We start from the raw sequence: 16,515 nt of genomic DNA, 5'->3' as shown, positions 1-16,515 counted from the left end.
TTTAGACGACTTCATAAAAGGGGCGGGGCAGCCACACAGGGAGAGGCGGGGTTTTAGTGAGACAGGTGTTTTACTTCCAGGTTAGAGAAATAAGAACTCATCTTCTATAGGAAATTATCTTAAAACAGCAAGATATGGGCCCTTAATTATTTAAATGAAGTATCATACATATTTTGGTTTTCCTTTTTGAGACAGCTGTTACATTCATTGTAAACATTTGTGGAAGCATCTTCAAAGTACCTACACCAAACTCAAACACTCAATTCAATTGTTTTTTTTTTTTTAGTGCTGTCGTGGTAAAAAAAAATAATAATAATTAACCCCCCCCCAAAAAAAAAAAATCCATAATAAATTGCCATTAATCACATTTTTCAACAACTATTTTTGTGAAGCATCTAACTGGTATTTATTTGAATATTATTTTGTAATTAAGGTAAAATCACCAAATATGAAGTGTATTTAAAATCAAAGACTGTGCTAATAGCTTTCTTTGATCCTTGAATAGGATCTGAATGGAGACGGGTATTTTTCTTGGGAGCAATTCTCCAAACTTTCACAGTACATTTAGCACCACAGTCCAACAGTGTTTTTTGCAAGGCCCACTGGGAACTTGAGCACGGTGTTTTGTTCTGAGATGATGTGCTAAAGATGTGCAGCTAATATTTGAATTTGGCTTTTCAAAGTATGCAAATTATTCTTGAAGTAAATAAAATTGAGTTAAAATATTTACTCGCGTGAGATTTTTTTAATTAACCTCGAATGAACGCTTTCATTTTGACAGCCCTAGATTTTCTGTAACAGATTACGCAACATTTTTTGAATGATGTCCATTTCTTTTAAGTTAGTATGAAATATGAATTACAAAGTCACGTAGTATTAAGATAATTTAAGGTAACTGTAAATGTAAACACTGAAGAGACTGAGTCTTCAATTAAGAACGTGCCGTAAAAGACTTGAATATAATTTAGAGTTTGCAATGCACCGAATATACTGTAGATTAAAGTCAATTTAGACTTTCCATTTACTTAACATACCCATTTTCCTAAACATCCGCTACATTAGTGTCACTTAAGACAAAAATGCAGTCTTCACTGCCAGTGCCTGCTTCTATTAGCACAAGCAGAGCGCAGGGAGGAAAAGGAGAGCACCCAAGGCAATGAAAGCATTTTGGTAGCGAATGGACATCACCAAACACATGAACCCCGCCGATGACTTCACTCAGCCATTAAAAGTGTGTCGCATTTCTGAGGCAAACAGTTATCTAACACTAATCTGTGAATCCCCAAAAACTCAATGAACTTTAGATTGATTTAAAAAAAAAAGATGAAAATTGCAGTTGCATTGTCTTAAAATTTAGGGGCATTTTGGAAACCTGACACTGTTAACTAAAACTAGTCTAGAAAAAAAATACTACAGTATTTGGGGGAGTATATCAATGGCGCCGTGCTCACATGCTTGGAAGAAACAATTCCACAACTGCCACTATTGTGTATCGAATATTCCATTGCTTAATTGGATATTTGAATAAAATTGTATTTTTCATGAAGGTGTATTATAAAGTGATTTAGCAGATTACTGTTTATTACCAAATTATTGCTGTTTGTTTGGGATTGTTTAGTGATTAAGAAAGAAAAAGAACGACAACAAAATAACAATATCACAGGAGAGGGACTGGTGATGCATCCGTCAACCTTTTTGAAACCGATTCAGCAACTGGTTTGGTCATTGTTTTCCAAAGTAAAAGCAGATGTTTGCATATCTTTTGGCAATTTGATTAAACACAAATGTTTCTTTAGTATGCCTTTTATGCGTTTAATATGCTAAATGATTTCTAGATTTTTCAAATAGTTGACGATTAATTTGAAAATCGATTAGTTGTCGTGTAGTCTTGACACTTGTAATGCAATGCCACATTGTCCCGTTTTAACATTAGTTGTTCCCCATGGAGCAGAGAAAATATATAATGTGCCTGTGAGTACTGGCGTATGCTCTGTGTGTATTGAGGTAGCAGTTGTTTGTTCAGAACAGTGATCCTCAACCAGAATGCCGTGAGAGATCAACAGGTGTGCCGCGGGAAATGATCAATTATTATTATCAAATAACTGTCAATAATTTTCTATGAAAAATTTTTTTTAGAATTTTATTTATGGCAACCACATTTATTAACAGGCAAAGCAAAAAAAAAAAACGTTTTTTCCACGAACTGACAATGTAAATAATGAGCCTGTATAATAATTGTTATAAGTGGCGTTGAGAAACACTGGTTAACAATTACCATAAAATCCATGTTAATAATGTATGCCAATCTTTGGCATTTTGCATTAGTTGTCAGCATTAGAAAAAAAGATAATTTGATTGACCATTTTGGTGCTTAAATATACAATACAATGTGTAATTGTCTCTTTTGATTCTAAAAGTCAGTTTTACATTAAATATCATCTGGCGGTGAAAAGTAACAGCTTGATGTAATCATGCATCTTATTTGAAGAACAATCAGACCAAGAGGGGGAGAACAAGCGCTACGGAATATTCTAAAAAGCATGCGTGACTAAGCTTAAGTAAGTTCAAAGCATGTATGAGGGGTAAAAAAAAAAAAAAAAAAATTAAAAATTAAAAAGTAAAATAAAATAAGTACTATTCCACAAAAAAAAATAAGTGAAAAAATGGATTCAATTATTTAAATTCACACTTGGTGAGTGGGCAAGCAACCCAGAGACCTAATTATACATACAATCATTTAAAGTAAACATTCAAAAGTGTTGGAAATGGCTTGATCACTTGATCAACCCACGCCACATCTCGCCAGATGGCTTCACGACGCACGATGTTTCGATGATCATGACACCCCCCCCCCCCCCCCCTCCCGCCTCCAAAACATGATGTCATCAACGTCGCACTGCCCTCCTTCTAATTGCATGAGCTGGTGACATTTAAACACACACTTAGTTGCTAGGAATCTTCAAGTGACTCGATGACAAACGGATTGCATTACCACCAGTGCTTTTAATTCAGTCTGGAGTTTATTTCTAATTTGTTTGCTTGATTTACACACCGCCGCGCAACCAACGTGATTGACATCATCATATGTGAATACCTCTCGCGCAGTGTTGTGCCCTAATCCTTGTTAATCCCGCGCCATCAGTGGCCATCCAATGGCAGTTAACATGCAAACGCGACAAGCTAATTGAATGACGCTACGATGGCACGCATTCCTATCACAGCCTGAGGCAGCTTGTGTTTAACCTGATTGAGATTAGCATTCCTGCGCGATTTATATGAGGCGATAGGGCAGAATTTACATCATAGCACACAGCTGTGCACAAATTACATAATTGTCTTGCATGTACTATTTCTTTCTTCAGTGAATACCTTGGGGGGGGGGTCACATATTTGCGCAAAAGTGCTCATTGTGACATCAAGGGCGCACGTCATGCATGACCTCTCCGACATGTACTTGTCATGTCGTTCAAATATCACCCCATTGACAAATTAATATCATTGCATAGAAAAGGTCCACAAAATCGAGCAGTTTGCACACATCAGCGTTCAAATATCTGTCAGCACCGTCTATTAAAGGGGTTGTGACGGCGCTGATCAAGGTCACTTAAATTCCATCCATCATGCCCAATATGCAAACTATTGTCATCTATCGAGAAGTGATCAGAATTATGTTGCTAACGTGCACATCTTCGGAATGTGGGAGGAAGCCTTAGTACCAAAATTCTACATTAATAATACGGTTTAGATTTATGTTTTCGTACGCATCAAAAACAGTCTGCTAAAGACTATCTGTCTTCACTTTTGTAAAAATAAAAATCCAATGATCAGGGCTCTTGACTAACTTGGTAGTGTCACCACTAAGATTAGGTGCACCCACATTTTCAAGATCATTTTATTAAAGGAAAAAAGTATTTTACACTACATTGACTGGTAAAAAAAATAAACAATCTGGTCAACAACTACGTTTCATTTGCTGAGACCAGAATATGCTTTAAGGTTGAGGAAATTTTTTTTCCATCCATTGCAGACGATGCAACTTGAGATTTTTTTCAATTGCTCCATTGTGACCTGTATGAGTCTTCTATTAAGCTTTTCTTAAACATCAAAGACTATTTTCATTCTTAAAGAAACATAACTCTTTTAAGTAAACCAGTCAAGTCTTCAAAAAGAACATTGGATAACTATCCCAAACAATTTAGTCTTCAATACTTTGGTAAGCAATGATTACATTTGCTCTCAACGAAACGGGTTTTTGTAAACATCAAACACGATTTAAAGTCTTCTCTAGAGTGTTTTTGAAAAAATCATATAAACAAATAGTCTTGAGGAAAATAACATCCATGTTTGGTCATTATCGGGTCAAAAAATTCATTTTCAATTAGCCTAACTTGAATTGAAAATCCGTAGATGTGTTCTTTTCCCATACCGTGAGGTCATGACTTTTGTGTAGCAGACACAGCCATCGCCGTATCACAACTCACCGATCCATTCTCTATCATGGAGAACTAAACTGGACCATTTGATGGAAACATTGAGTGGTTCGACTTGGCGTTGTCCATGTGACACAGATGGGAACAGCAGGAACTTGTATACGAGGAGGTGTTCATAATTCATCCGAGTTACGTAAACTCATAATAGTGTTAAAACATTCAGGAGACTCTGAGTCAGAGTTGAGAAGGTTAGAGCACTTCTGTACAATGAAAACGATATTGTCAAAAATGACGATATTCCTTCATAATATTCCGACCTTCTTTTCCTTGCCAAAGATGACATGCTCGATATTGGCGTTGTTTGCAAGGAAAGTGATGATGTCAAAGCCACTTCAGACAAACCAACTTGCTGAGGTATTTAAGGAGCCTGAATTACAACAAAATAAGGCTCGACTGCAGATGAAACAAAACCAGAACAAGCTGTTCATTTATGATGATGATCATAATGATGATTATCGGGAATGCTACTTGCTTATGCGCTCTTTTGCTCAATAGGCAATCACTACATCCATGCAACTTAACAGAATGCCTTTTCATTTCCTGTGTTTGTGTTTTAAAAGCTGAACAAACACAAATCTGTGCGTGCGTGCGTGTGTGTGTGTGTGTCGGAATCTCAGACGCACGTGTTGTCGTAGTAATGCGAAACCAGCTCAGAGATTTTCCCTGCATTGCAACCAGCTCTCCTTAATAGATTTCCTTTAAAGGGCAACCACACACATTGGAAGAACATCTGATAGCATCAAGAGTGTCTTCTAAAAACATCTCATCTCCTCGGGACAGGGCTTGCAAATTGGCAGAAAATTCCCCGCAATTCTTTTTAACTTGGCAGAAACCTCGTTTGGGAGATACGCTAATGTTGTTGGACACTTACAGTAATAGTAATACACCCTCAAAACTGCTAGGCTAATGATAACCCAATATGGGTTATTTTGGTAACCCAACGCTTATGTAAAGTTGAGTATTGGAGTGCAGTCGGACTAGGTTATGGGTGTGAGCCTGCATTTTAGGCTGGGATCATATCGACCAAAATGGGTTAAATGTGACTATACTATTGAGTTGAACCAAAGTAACCCTAAATGGGGTCTCAAATACTTTGGGGGGGGGGGGGGGGGGGGACTCCCCCCTGCTTATAGTCGGGACCTCCATGGTTTGCCATGTGGGGGAGATGAGCAGCTGCAGCACATCCTCTCACCCAGGTGCGCTTGTTCAGGATATTAATGATGTCATCCCCCAGCTGCTGTCTAAAACGTCAGTCTGTCTTGTCCACGTTAGCAACTACAAACTGCAACTTAAATATGACAACATCTCCCTTACTGGATGAACACCGTCCAGTATTTAAACAAACTGCCTAACGTTTTGGGGCCATTTGCTCTTCCAGGCTTTTGGGATGAGAAGTTTAGCCGCATCGGACAACTCCACATTTAGCTCAAAGGATATTGTTGCAGGAGAGACATCCCCTATGTCAGGTGTGGGCAAACTACGGCCCGGGGGCCACATGCGGCCCGGGGGCTACATGCGGCCCGTTAAACGTTTTAATCCGGCCCGCCAAACTTGAAAAAAATTAAATGAATAAACCTTGTTAATGTTTTATTTTCTAAATACTGTGGTTTTTCAAAGACATTTTTGTTCATTTAAAATTAAATGTATTTTTTTCTCTCCGATGAGGTGAGGTTACCAAAACTCTTCATCCATCTGCTCCTAGTCCAGCCCCTCTGTCAAATTTTACAACCCCCTGTGGCCCTCCAATCAAAAGGTTTGCCCGCCCCTGCCCTATGTGGACAACTTTACCTCTTTCCTCAATCGATTGGACCGTTTCAAACCAGACCGTCTCCACCCAATTCGACAGCCTCTCTTCTGTCATCCCTGAACGTTGAACTAACTCTCCGCTCCTGTTATGTATTTTCCACAATGACGGTCAGGACATCTACAGCGTTACAGCAAAAGTGAACAAAGTTTAGTCGAAGATGACAATCATCCACTTGTACCACTACTCATGCTCATGGAGCTGTTGAGATAAAGTCTTTCACAAGAAATGAAACAAATATGAATAAAGCTTGAGCACAAATGGCGTGCGTCTAAACTCGTATTTGCTAAAACTTTTTTTTTTCTCCAGAAGAGTCAGTCTTACTAAAAATAACCCTAAATACTTTGTTAAATCATTTATATAATAAATAATTTGATACAGTACAGTAACAATGGCGACCTCCAGTAGCTCCTCCCACAATTGATAATTGTCGGACAACCCTCTCTCATTTTAATAAAGTATCCCTTGAAAGTCAAAATTATTAGACAATCGTTTACGATATTAGGACCTTCCATCTTAAATATTAATTTATCGCTCTCCTCTGGCGCACTACTAAGCAGCTTTTAAGACCGCTCCCATTTATTGCGAAAATTCTTGCAACCGTTTAATGACTACATGGCCGCGAACAATCAATGTGAACTTCTTCAGTCAGAATTCAGGGCAAATCAATCTTCTAAAACAGTCTGAGCAAAAATGATTAATGAGCTTCTCTGAGCTATGGACTCTTAACATCTCATCAATACTGACATTATTCGAACTTAGTACTGCCTTTGACACTGGCAATCATAACATGTTATTAGAACACTTTTTAGAACACAATTTTTTGCTTCTTCATTCGATAAAACCGAAATGTTGATTATTGGCCCTGCTCGTCCACTGCACTTGTTTAAGGACATTGCGTTGAGTCTTAATAAATGTACTAATAATCAATGTGACTCAGCAAAAAAATCCTCACTCATCAATTGACTCAATTCTCTGTTTACAACACCAATTATGAATATTACTAGAACATTTTTTCACCTCCGTAAAATCAATCCAATTCTGTGTGCCTTCATTCATGCGTTTGTTACGACTCACGTCAACCGACCATTGTCTTCCCATGTCTAGTATTAAAAGTTTGCAGATAGTACAAGATGCAGACTCAAAGACCAGAAAGCTCAATCATCATCAGTTTTTGCCATTTACTTATATCTATCGTGTTGATTTAGTGGTACCGTATGTTCCGTCCCGGGGACCTTCATTCACAACACGCTGGTCTTTACGAGCCAAAAATTAGTCTGCAGGTTCTAGAGTGCTTTCTATTCAGTGCTCTGGAATGCGTTACCTGCAGAAATTAGGGCCACTACCTCAGTAGAATCTCTCTTGCCCCATCCTCTCCAGGCATGGAGAGAAGGCTCGGTGGCTGAATTGGATGTTGCTGTACGCACTCGGCACCGAATCACAGGGACAAGATCTGACGCGCATTGACCAACTGATTAAATGGACTTTTTAAAAACATTGTATAACATCACATAAAATGTTCAATGTTGCCCACTAAGCATCCATTACAGCATGGTCATCCTGGAAGTAGGATTCCCCCATCAGCGACCCCCATTTTCAAGGTTTTTCCTAACTTGCGCCAGATGTTTCTTTTTTTTTTTGTTTTGTTTTTCCGAGCTCTCCGGTGGGATTAAGATCAGGAGGATGTCGTGAATATTTGTCAACTGTGAGCTTGTGAAGCCTTTTGAGTTGCTTCTATGATTAAAAGGCTATATAAATACATTTGACTAAACCTGATTAAAAAAATATTTTGTACTTAAAAGCGCACTTTACTTTTGGTCTCTTGTGGCACCTGAGAATTCATCCGCCTGCCTTGGTATCTTTTTTCGGACATTGCGGAGGCACTCCTCCAAGAATCCTGTTGCTGGATTATGAATGCTTCCTGGGGTAAACTTCTAAAGGGAAGGCATGAAGTGTGCCGTGTGCCGGCTGCCTGTGATCTACTGCCTGGAGCAGGTGTGGGCAAACGACGGACCGGGGGCCACATGCGGCCCGTTAAACGTCTTAATCCGGCCCGCCGAACTTTTAAAAAATTAAATGAATAAACCTTGTTAAAGTTTTATTTTTAAATACTGTGGTGTGTCAACGACAGATATTTTGTTGTAATGCTTTTGTTCATTTTCATTTAAAAATAAATGTGTTTTTTTTTCTCTGATGAGGTGTGGTTACCAAAACACTCCATCCATCTGTCAAGTTTTAGAACCCATTGTGGCCCACCAATCAAAATGTTTGCCCACCCCTGGTGTAGAGTGAGACTATAAAAAAAAGAGCATAAAATACTTTAGTGTTTAGGGAAATATTTATACAATAATATGCCTTAAAAAATGTCTTAATTTTGTATGCATTTGAATAATGTTACTTGAGTCAACTCAACCCTGATTTGCGCATGTGCAGAGGCACGCGTGAGTGGAGCAGTGCTGTGATTTTGGAGGCCATGGATATTATTGTGAGTTTGTTGCGTTCATTCAACATGAAGAATTATTAACAAGTGTGTAGTACTTGTTGCATGCATTGAGTAGATGAAATAGATGGTTTCGACGAGTTGAGACGGCCTTCGGGGCATTTTTCTATACGTGATAGCAACGTTGACAGTGGTGTGTATCCACTCACTCAAATTACCTAACGTTCCTCAAATGCCGGCTGAACCAACTGGGCTTTTTATTTCATGGAGCATTGCGTACCCGTCGTCTAAAAATGTATTTTTCACAGTGCCGAATGAATTCTCGCATATCGCTGAAGAGGCGCCAAATGTTAGACTAAGTTTGTAAGCAGCCAGCTCACTGATGATCACATGTGTGGGTGATACTTTGATATTAAGTGACATAGAATACAATCAAATAAAAATGTATTTATATAGCGCATATCACAACAGCTGAAGCTGTAAAAAAAGAGCATTACACATGGTGCAATATAAATTAGCAGTAAATTAGAACACAAATCAAAACACATTTACAGTAGATACCGGAAGAACAGCAGAACAGTGATAAACACCGGAACTTCAGTTTATTTTCATTGAAATTCAAGAAGTTGAGTGACATCCAAGCTTTGATTTCCTCAAGACAGGACAAAAGAGGTTTTGAGTAGAGAGCGTCTTTCTTTGCTCAGCAGGACATCGGTATGACTGTCGTCTGAATAGCAATGGAAGAAAATTCCACAACTCTTAAGTAAATTCTCGTCAACATTTTTCCTGTTTTTATTTTGTTGTGCATAGCTTTTGTCTTGATCTCTGATCTGTTTCACTGAATGCCGTACTTGGTTGCACCGAACCCCGATTATCCGAGCACATCATTGTGGATAGTGAAACAAAACCAACAAAGAGAGAAGGTGACTCAATTCCAACCAATATTCCCGCTTATCTGCGCGAGTGAGCAAATGCGCACATCTCTCATCCTCTCAGCGAATGAATGCAGAGCACAAGAAAATTCCAGCCTGAGCTTTTTTTGTATTTCGTATTTGTATATACTACTCATATAAAGAAACTGAAAAGTTAATTTGACACGTGGTTGACGTAGCGGGAAAGAACAATGTAGCATAAAAAAAAAGATGAGGCAAGCACCATGTCGTGTAGTCACACAAACATTCCTCTCCACGGAAGCCAACATCTAAATTAATTTTAACTTGTCTTCAGTCCTACGTGGCTTATTTACAACAATTATTCTCTAAAGTACCTTCCTAACATAACATTACAACAACTCTGACAGTTTGCAAACGAGCAAATATAACCGGTACATAGTTATTTGACCACACGTCAATAGCAGAAGCGGCGTTGTCCAATGCTCGGGCTGTCCACTCGTCACATCACCAAGTCTGCTCATAAACGGAGTGAGAATGTCACTGCACAATTACTCCATATTACTGCGATGCAGATATGAAGTGTCTGTCGTTGGTCAATGTGTCGTGCAACCGACGAGTTCGGGCAGTCCCGAGCAGCCTTTGTGACCAATGAACGAGCCTTACATGATAACACTTTGACTGGCTCGGTCCAGGGCTGGAGCAAGTCATTTGTAGGCCCAAAGCAAACATAGTATGAACCCAGCCACCTTCTGTACATTTGTTAGGCCACTTCTACTTTTTAAATCTGTTACAATGATTTGACAGCTTAATTTATAATTAAGTCTATTTACCACCAAAGAGTTTGAATATTAATGTTAAACGTTTAGACGCACATATTTTGATGAAAAGTGACACTTATGTCACTCCCCACTTGATCAGAATTCTGATGATATAAAATAGCAAATAATGAAGGCAAAATGTTTAGCAGTTCCCATTCACTTATATTGATTTCTGGACAAGACAATTTGGGCCGATTCACGACATCAAAAGTGACAGAAAATCCTTCTTATAAACAAGGGCAAATGTTATTGATGTCACAAATGTCTAATCAATGATGTGCTCCATTTTGATATGGTGGCGGTTAGATTTTTTTATTGTACCATACCTACATCATGGAACTTATGGTGTCAGGTTTTAGGCAAGTGTGATACGGGTTTGACTGCGTCTATGTCTGATGTTGCTCACTGTGGTCCAAGGAATGCTCAGGAGCTGTGTGAATGCTCAGACACATGGAAAATACGAGGGAACATGGATTCTAACCAATAGTGGTGTTCGTGTAACCCAGTGATTCTCAAATAGTGGGGCACGTGTGACCCTGGGGTACATGCTTTTTTTCCCGCCTTTTTCCGGCTAAACCAGGGGTCCTCAACCCTGTTCCTCGAGGGCCGGTATCCTGCAGGTTTTCCATCTCTCCCTGCTGCAACACAGCTGATTCAAATGATCAGATAATCAGCAAGGTCTGTAGAAGCTAGATAACGATCGCTCAGGTGTGTTGCACCAGGGAGAGGTGGAAAACAGGCAGGACACCGGCCCTCGAGGAACAGGATTGAAGAGCCGATCGTTTTGAGACCGCAATGCAAATTTGAGATAGTCAGCGCTGCGGTTTGTGCCCCGGGTTTACGCGGTTGATCACGCAGTACTGATTAATATAAAAAAATTTTTTTTTAAAAACGTCACTCTGCCGCTTGTTGTCCCGGAAGTAATTTCTTTCTGCGCTACTTGAATGCTCTGCGCCAAGCTATCTTGCGTTGCAGCAGTATGAGCTTTATTTCTACCAAGTCCGTGCACAGCAGCAGCAACGAGCTGCGTGATGACAAATAAACAACCCCACTATCAAGTAGCCTTCTAAACGAGTCAGCGAACGAGGCGGCGCTAAGCGTGCTAATCGCTAAAATGAATTACAGAGTAATAAGTGCTTCGATGTGTACACTCGACTTTTAACAGAAGTCTGACTCGAACCGCGTTTGCGCGGAGAGCCAGCGGCTCTGAACAGAAATGTTGTATTGCAATCATTACATATTGAAACATAAAATAAGACGACGGCTACGTTAGCAATTTAGCAGATGCTCTCAGAACGGAACACAGAAACGGATGACGTCATCACGACGAAGAGGTTCGATGTCAAACATATCGTAAATATATATCATCTCATTAATATTTGCACCACAGAGTACGGAGTTTCAAGATCCTCACAAAAATAGTTCTCAAAATTATATTTCTGACCAATTTAGCTTGGCTAAGGGACATTTTATTGACAATCTAACATCAATATACAAAGGAAATGTACATTAGTACAAACTATTTTAAAAATGGTGGCCAGGTGGGGGGGCGCGAATTATCTTCTTCTTGGTAGAGGGGGCGTGACGGAAAATAATTGACAAGCACTGGTGTAACCCAACTCAAACTCTACATCCTATAACAATAGCTGGGTAATGAAATCAATGTATTTTGTTTTATGTTGTGGGCGGGGCATCTCTTACGCAACAGATGGTTTAATAATTTGATCCAGTTTTGAGCCAATGTTTTGTAAAACTGACCCAACCTCAACCAATATGCATACATTTTCAACCATAAAGTTTGTACCCAAAATGTCATTTAAATATTGCATCTTTTATTAATATTAATTTGGCAATGATGGTATTTCATTCGTCAAAATTTGCAATCACCGACAAAGAGAATATTGATTTATCTCACTCGTGTCTACTTTTCCATTATTGTATGGTTACAAATGAAACCAATTAACAATTATAAAATACACATTTAAACCCAAGGTTGGGAATGCAACCAGGTTATCTTCTCCCACTGACAGTGATGTGACATGGTGACACCCCGCAGTGGGTGTCGACGAGACAACGTTGTCACAGATGACTGAGCCCATCACTAACATGGCGCCTCTTATCCGCCACTTTCTGTCAGTGGCGCTGAGACAGGGCGATCTGTTCATCTGGCTCTTGCAGATGGGCAGGTCGCTGTCACGGACCGTTGACAGGAAATATGGAGACGGGTGTTTGCTTTGTGTGTGAAATGAGCCGAGGCGGTCTTGAACACCTCGAGTAAAAGCGGGCATCATAAATGGATTTATTCATTGATTTCAATACTTTTAGCAATCATGCGGAATTGCTGTGAAGTGTAATCACAACAGTTTCGAAGCTATATATGGAGGCATATTGGAGACTGTTCCTTGGCAGCAACCAGCAGAGGGCACAGTTAATTCAGGCCCAGTTAGTTTGCATTCTAAAGGGCCCTGGACATTTGTTGCAGTGGCTTTTACACTGCCTGCTGAAGGCAGAATTTTCTGCCTTTTCTCAGAAGGCTTTTCTGCATAAATGGTATCGTCACAGAATAGATTACCTGGAAATCTATGAACTTCAGAGCTGTAAAGCAAGCCATAGTACCAAGACTGACGTGTGGCAGGTAGCACGTAATCCAGTATCAGTAACAGCGGCATTCGAAGAAGAAATAGAAGAAGCTAGGATATATTTTTTTATATTATCTTGTAACTCGTGCATTGCAGTTGTAAATGCCTGGTCATTTTCATTGTGAATCTGACTGAAAAGCTGTGGCGTGAACAGTGTTGTGAAAGACTCCTTGCCAATTAGAGAAAATTCTTGATTTCAGTTGTCGCTGCTCAGAGTGGCCCAACCAGTTATGTTTCGGGGTCAAGTACTTTACACAGGGTCAGGTAACTTTGAATATTTTTTTTCCTTAATTAATGAAATAATTTCAAACTACATTACATGCCCAAACCCCACTATTGAAAACGGATGGATGACAAACAAAAATCAGGTTTCTCCAAATGATACACCCTTAATCTGGAGCCACTTGTTGTGACTTGAACATACAGCACATCTCCGCCTCCTGAATTGAGGGGTGCTACATGAGCCCAGCACACACTTGCTAACAAATTAGGCTGAGACATGAAGTGTAATGATGGCCAAACATGATCCTCTTCCTCACTTCTTACTCACCGGCAACCTGAGCACAGGTGAGTATAGACAAGGATGAGGTCATGTGTATAGATAGAGTATTGGAACTGGACCACCGGAGGTGGGAAGCCGAGGCCTCATGGGCCAAACACTGCCAGTAAGTTTTTGATCATGTCCACCATTAAGTCGTAAAACAAAGCATAGAGAGGCAAACATTGTAAAGATAAGGTCAAATGTCATCTTTCCGCAACATTTTCACGTATCACCAGAGTGCATATTGGCGCACAGACTAAAACCTAAGACCTCATATATGGTGCAACCATCAATCAGTCACACAGAATCATTTTAAATTCAAACGATACAAATTGAATGAATGCTGCTAGTTTGTTATATCCGTTTTGGAAGGTTAAGGCAGTTTTGAGGTAGCCACTAAGACATTTTAAACGGCCTCTCCTTGTTACCACATTATCACAATCCAATAAAAAAGCATGGACCTCTTCATTCATTGGCTATATTCTTTGTATCTAAAATCTGTAGAAATTATTTTTTGTTGTTGTTTTCCTGATACAACACATACGTTGGAGATGCATTTTTTTTATTCTGCAGTAATATAAAGTGTTGTCTCTCAAGGGTAGTCAATGTCCAATAAAAATAACTATATTTCCACATTTTTTACCATTTTACTTGTTTCCCCAAACACTAAAAATAGAAGATTGACTATGACAAAATTGGACATACGTGTTTATGAAAAGGCTCAGTTCAATAAAAACTAAATACATTATGGGTGTGTTTTAAGGCTTGCCTTACTTTTATGGTGGCCCCACATACAAACCCTGGGGGGCTCCTTAATCACTCAACCTGGTACTATTATCACTGTGCAAAAAACATATTTGCCCACATAATGGGGTGTTTTACTTATATGAATACAGGAAAAATAGAGCACTTTTCCTCGATGGGAACACAGATTATTCGTATTATAATGAAATCTTATCAATCAAATAACAGAAAATATGGATATTTCCTGTTTTTTTATACCATTTAATTTGTATCAAAATGTGTTTTTACAAGCACGCAGATCACGAATTTCCTGATTTTGCCAATGTTAGCTATTTGAAATCATGAAGATAGTGGGAGGGTGTCTAAAAACACAACTTGTCTAAAAGCACAAGTTGCAAAGCATGGAGACATTTCTTTTTTTTCTTTGACTTCAAAAACAGTACCACGACATTCAAAATGAGTCAAAGGTCCTCCTTACCTTTATGATGCTGCTACGACGCGGTGCTGCCTTCACGGACTCCAGCAACATGGTCTCCGGGTCTTGACCGCCCCCGCTGGGCACGACGACACCGCTGCGCCGGCCACGGGACACTCTCGCCGGGATAAAGTCCGACGCTCCGTCGCTGCACGGTCCATCGCGCTCGGACATGTTGACGCGGCTCGAGTCGGTGATTTGCAAAAGGGAAATGAATCAACCAGTGGAAAGTTTGGATCGGCTGTGCTTGAATGCCATTTAAATGTTCAAATAAAGAATGATCAAGCGTGTCTGCGTGCGTGTGCGTGTGTGCGCGGTCTTGAATCACGACCGCATCCACGAGCTGGCTTCACTGTTTGGGTCCTTGAACGCAACCAGCCGTGTCTGTGTTTAGATCTTTTGGAGCAAAAACAGACTGGTGCGCTCCCCCCTGGTGAAGCGCAACAAGTCCGCCCAGCGCTTTATCGTGGAGAGGAGGTGGTCCGCGAGCGTGCGTCAAAACCCGCCCACGTCAGTCACGGTGCACTTGCAAGTAGACCCAATCCAAATGGGTTCCGAAGCCCGCGCTTGGCTTGGTCGCGTCCTCTCCGATGTCAAAGGGCACGAAGGAAGCCAAGTTGAAAGAAGTAGAAACTGGAGCGATTCAGCTTCTTCAGTGCGCATGGCCGAGATTCCCTCCGCCAAAAAAAGGTGCTGCTGGTACCGACTCGACTGCACAGTTCACGGAACCATCGAGCGACTTTTGACGGCGAAAACGAACAATTGACACGCGCCAGGCTCTCCTCCTCCATTCAAGCCCCGCCCTAATGGTGACCTCAATCGTGATTGACGTGCGTTTTGGCCAATGGGTGTATTTCAAATATGCGCGTAAGAAACAGGGACCATTAATCCAAAAAAGTCACAAGATTGGAGCTAATAGCTTTGATTGGTTAAATCACTGTGCGGTGAGAGATCTTCAGGTGTGCCAAGAGAAAATATCCAAATTGACTGTACTGTAATGGTAGGAATGAATGAAGTACAGATACTTGGTTGGAGGTAATGACGTACAAATACTTCGTTGCAGGCTGAAGTTGATTTTTCACATATTTGTACTTTACTGGAGTATTTATTTTTTCTGACAACTTTTTACTTTCATTTCAAACAAAGTTCTGTCATTTCTACTCCTTTGTCAAAAAGGGCCAGTTATTTATTTCTTATTTTTTTTTGCAGATGACAACACGATAGAAACGACATAAAAGGAAGCAGGAACAGAATATAATGGAGCATTAACAACGATGATGCAACAGATTCAGATAAGCAAAATATTCCTGATGCAGTTATTGCAATCCCTTAGGGCACAGGTGTATCACGGCCCGGGGGCAAGATCCAGCACGCCACATTATTTTTCGTGGCCCGTGAAAGAAAATCATGTGCCAGCTTCCATGGTCCTTGTTAAAATCTGAAACAAAATGTGATGTGAAATAAATAACTTCAAGATTTGACACATAAACAAATGTTTCACCAGACAGCTAACTTGGTCATACACACGCAGGTATGCAAAGAGACAATCAGAGGGAAATTTTTATTAATAATCCAAACATCCATTTTCTATACCAGTTGTCCTCATTGTGTCATGGGTGAGGTGGAGACTGTCCCAGCTGGTTTTGGGCAAGAGGACTGGTCGCCATTAGT

General features: G+C 40.0%; 1 protein-coding gene across 1 annotated transcript in view; it reads right to left on the bottom strand.

Moving 5' to 3' along the window:
* Window positions 1–15,641, bottom strand: part of plcl1 (phospholipase C like 1) — a 79,860-nt gene extending 64,219 nt beyond the window's left edge. The window contains exon 1 of the mRNA XM_088314990.1: window positions 14,848–15,641. Within this exon, the coding sequence (XP_088171116.1) occupies window positions 14,848–15,018 (171 nt within the window). The 5' untranslated portion in view covers window positions 15,019–15,641. The remainder of the gene's footprint in view (window positions 1–14,847) is intronic.
* Window positions 15,642–16,515: the final 874 nt, after the last annotated feature.

Source organism: Idiotropiscis lumnitzeri, chromosome 14 (genome assembly GCF_059441095.1).
Source record: "Idiotropiscis lumnitzeri isolate Australia: NSW breed Sydney's pygmy pipehorse chromosome 14, RoL_Ilum_1.0, whole genome shotgun sequence".
In the NCBI taxonomy this organism is placed as follows: domain Eukaryota; kingdom Metazoa; phylum Chordata; class Actinopteri; order Syngnathiformes; family Syngnathidae; genus Idiotropiscis; species Idiotropiscis lumnitzeri.
This window is presented reverse-complemented; position numbering and strand designations above follow the sequence as displayed.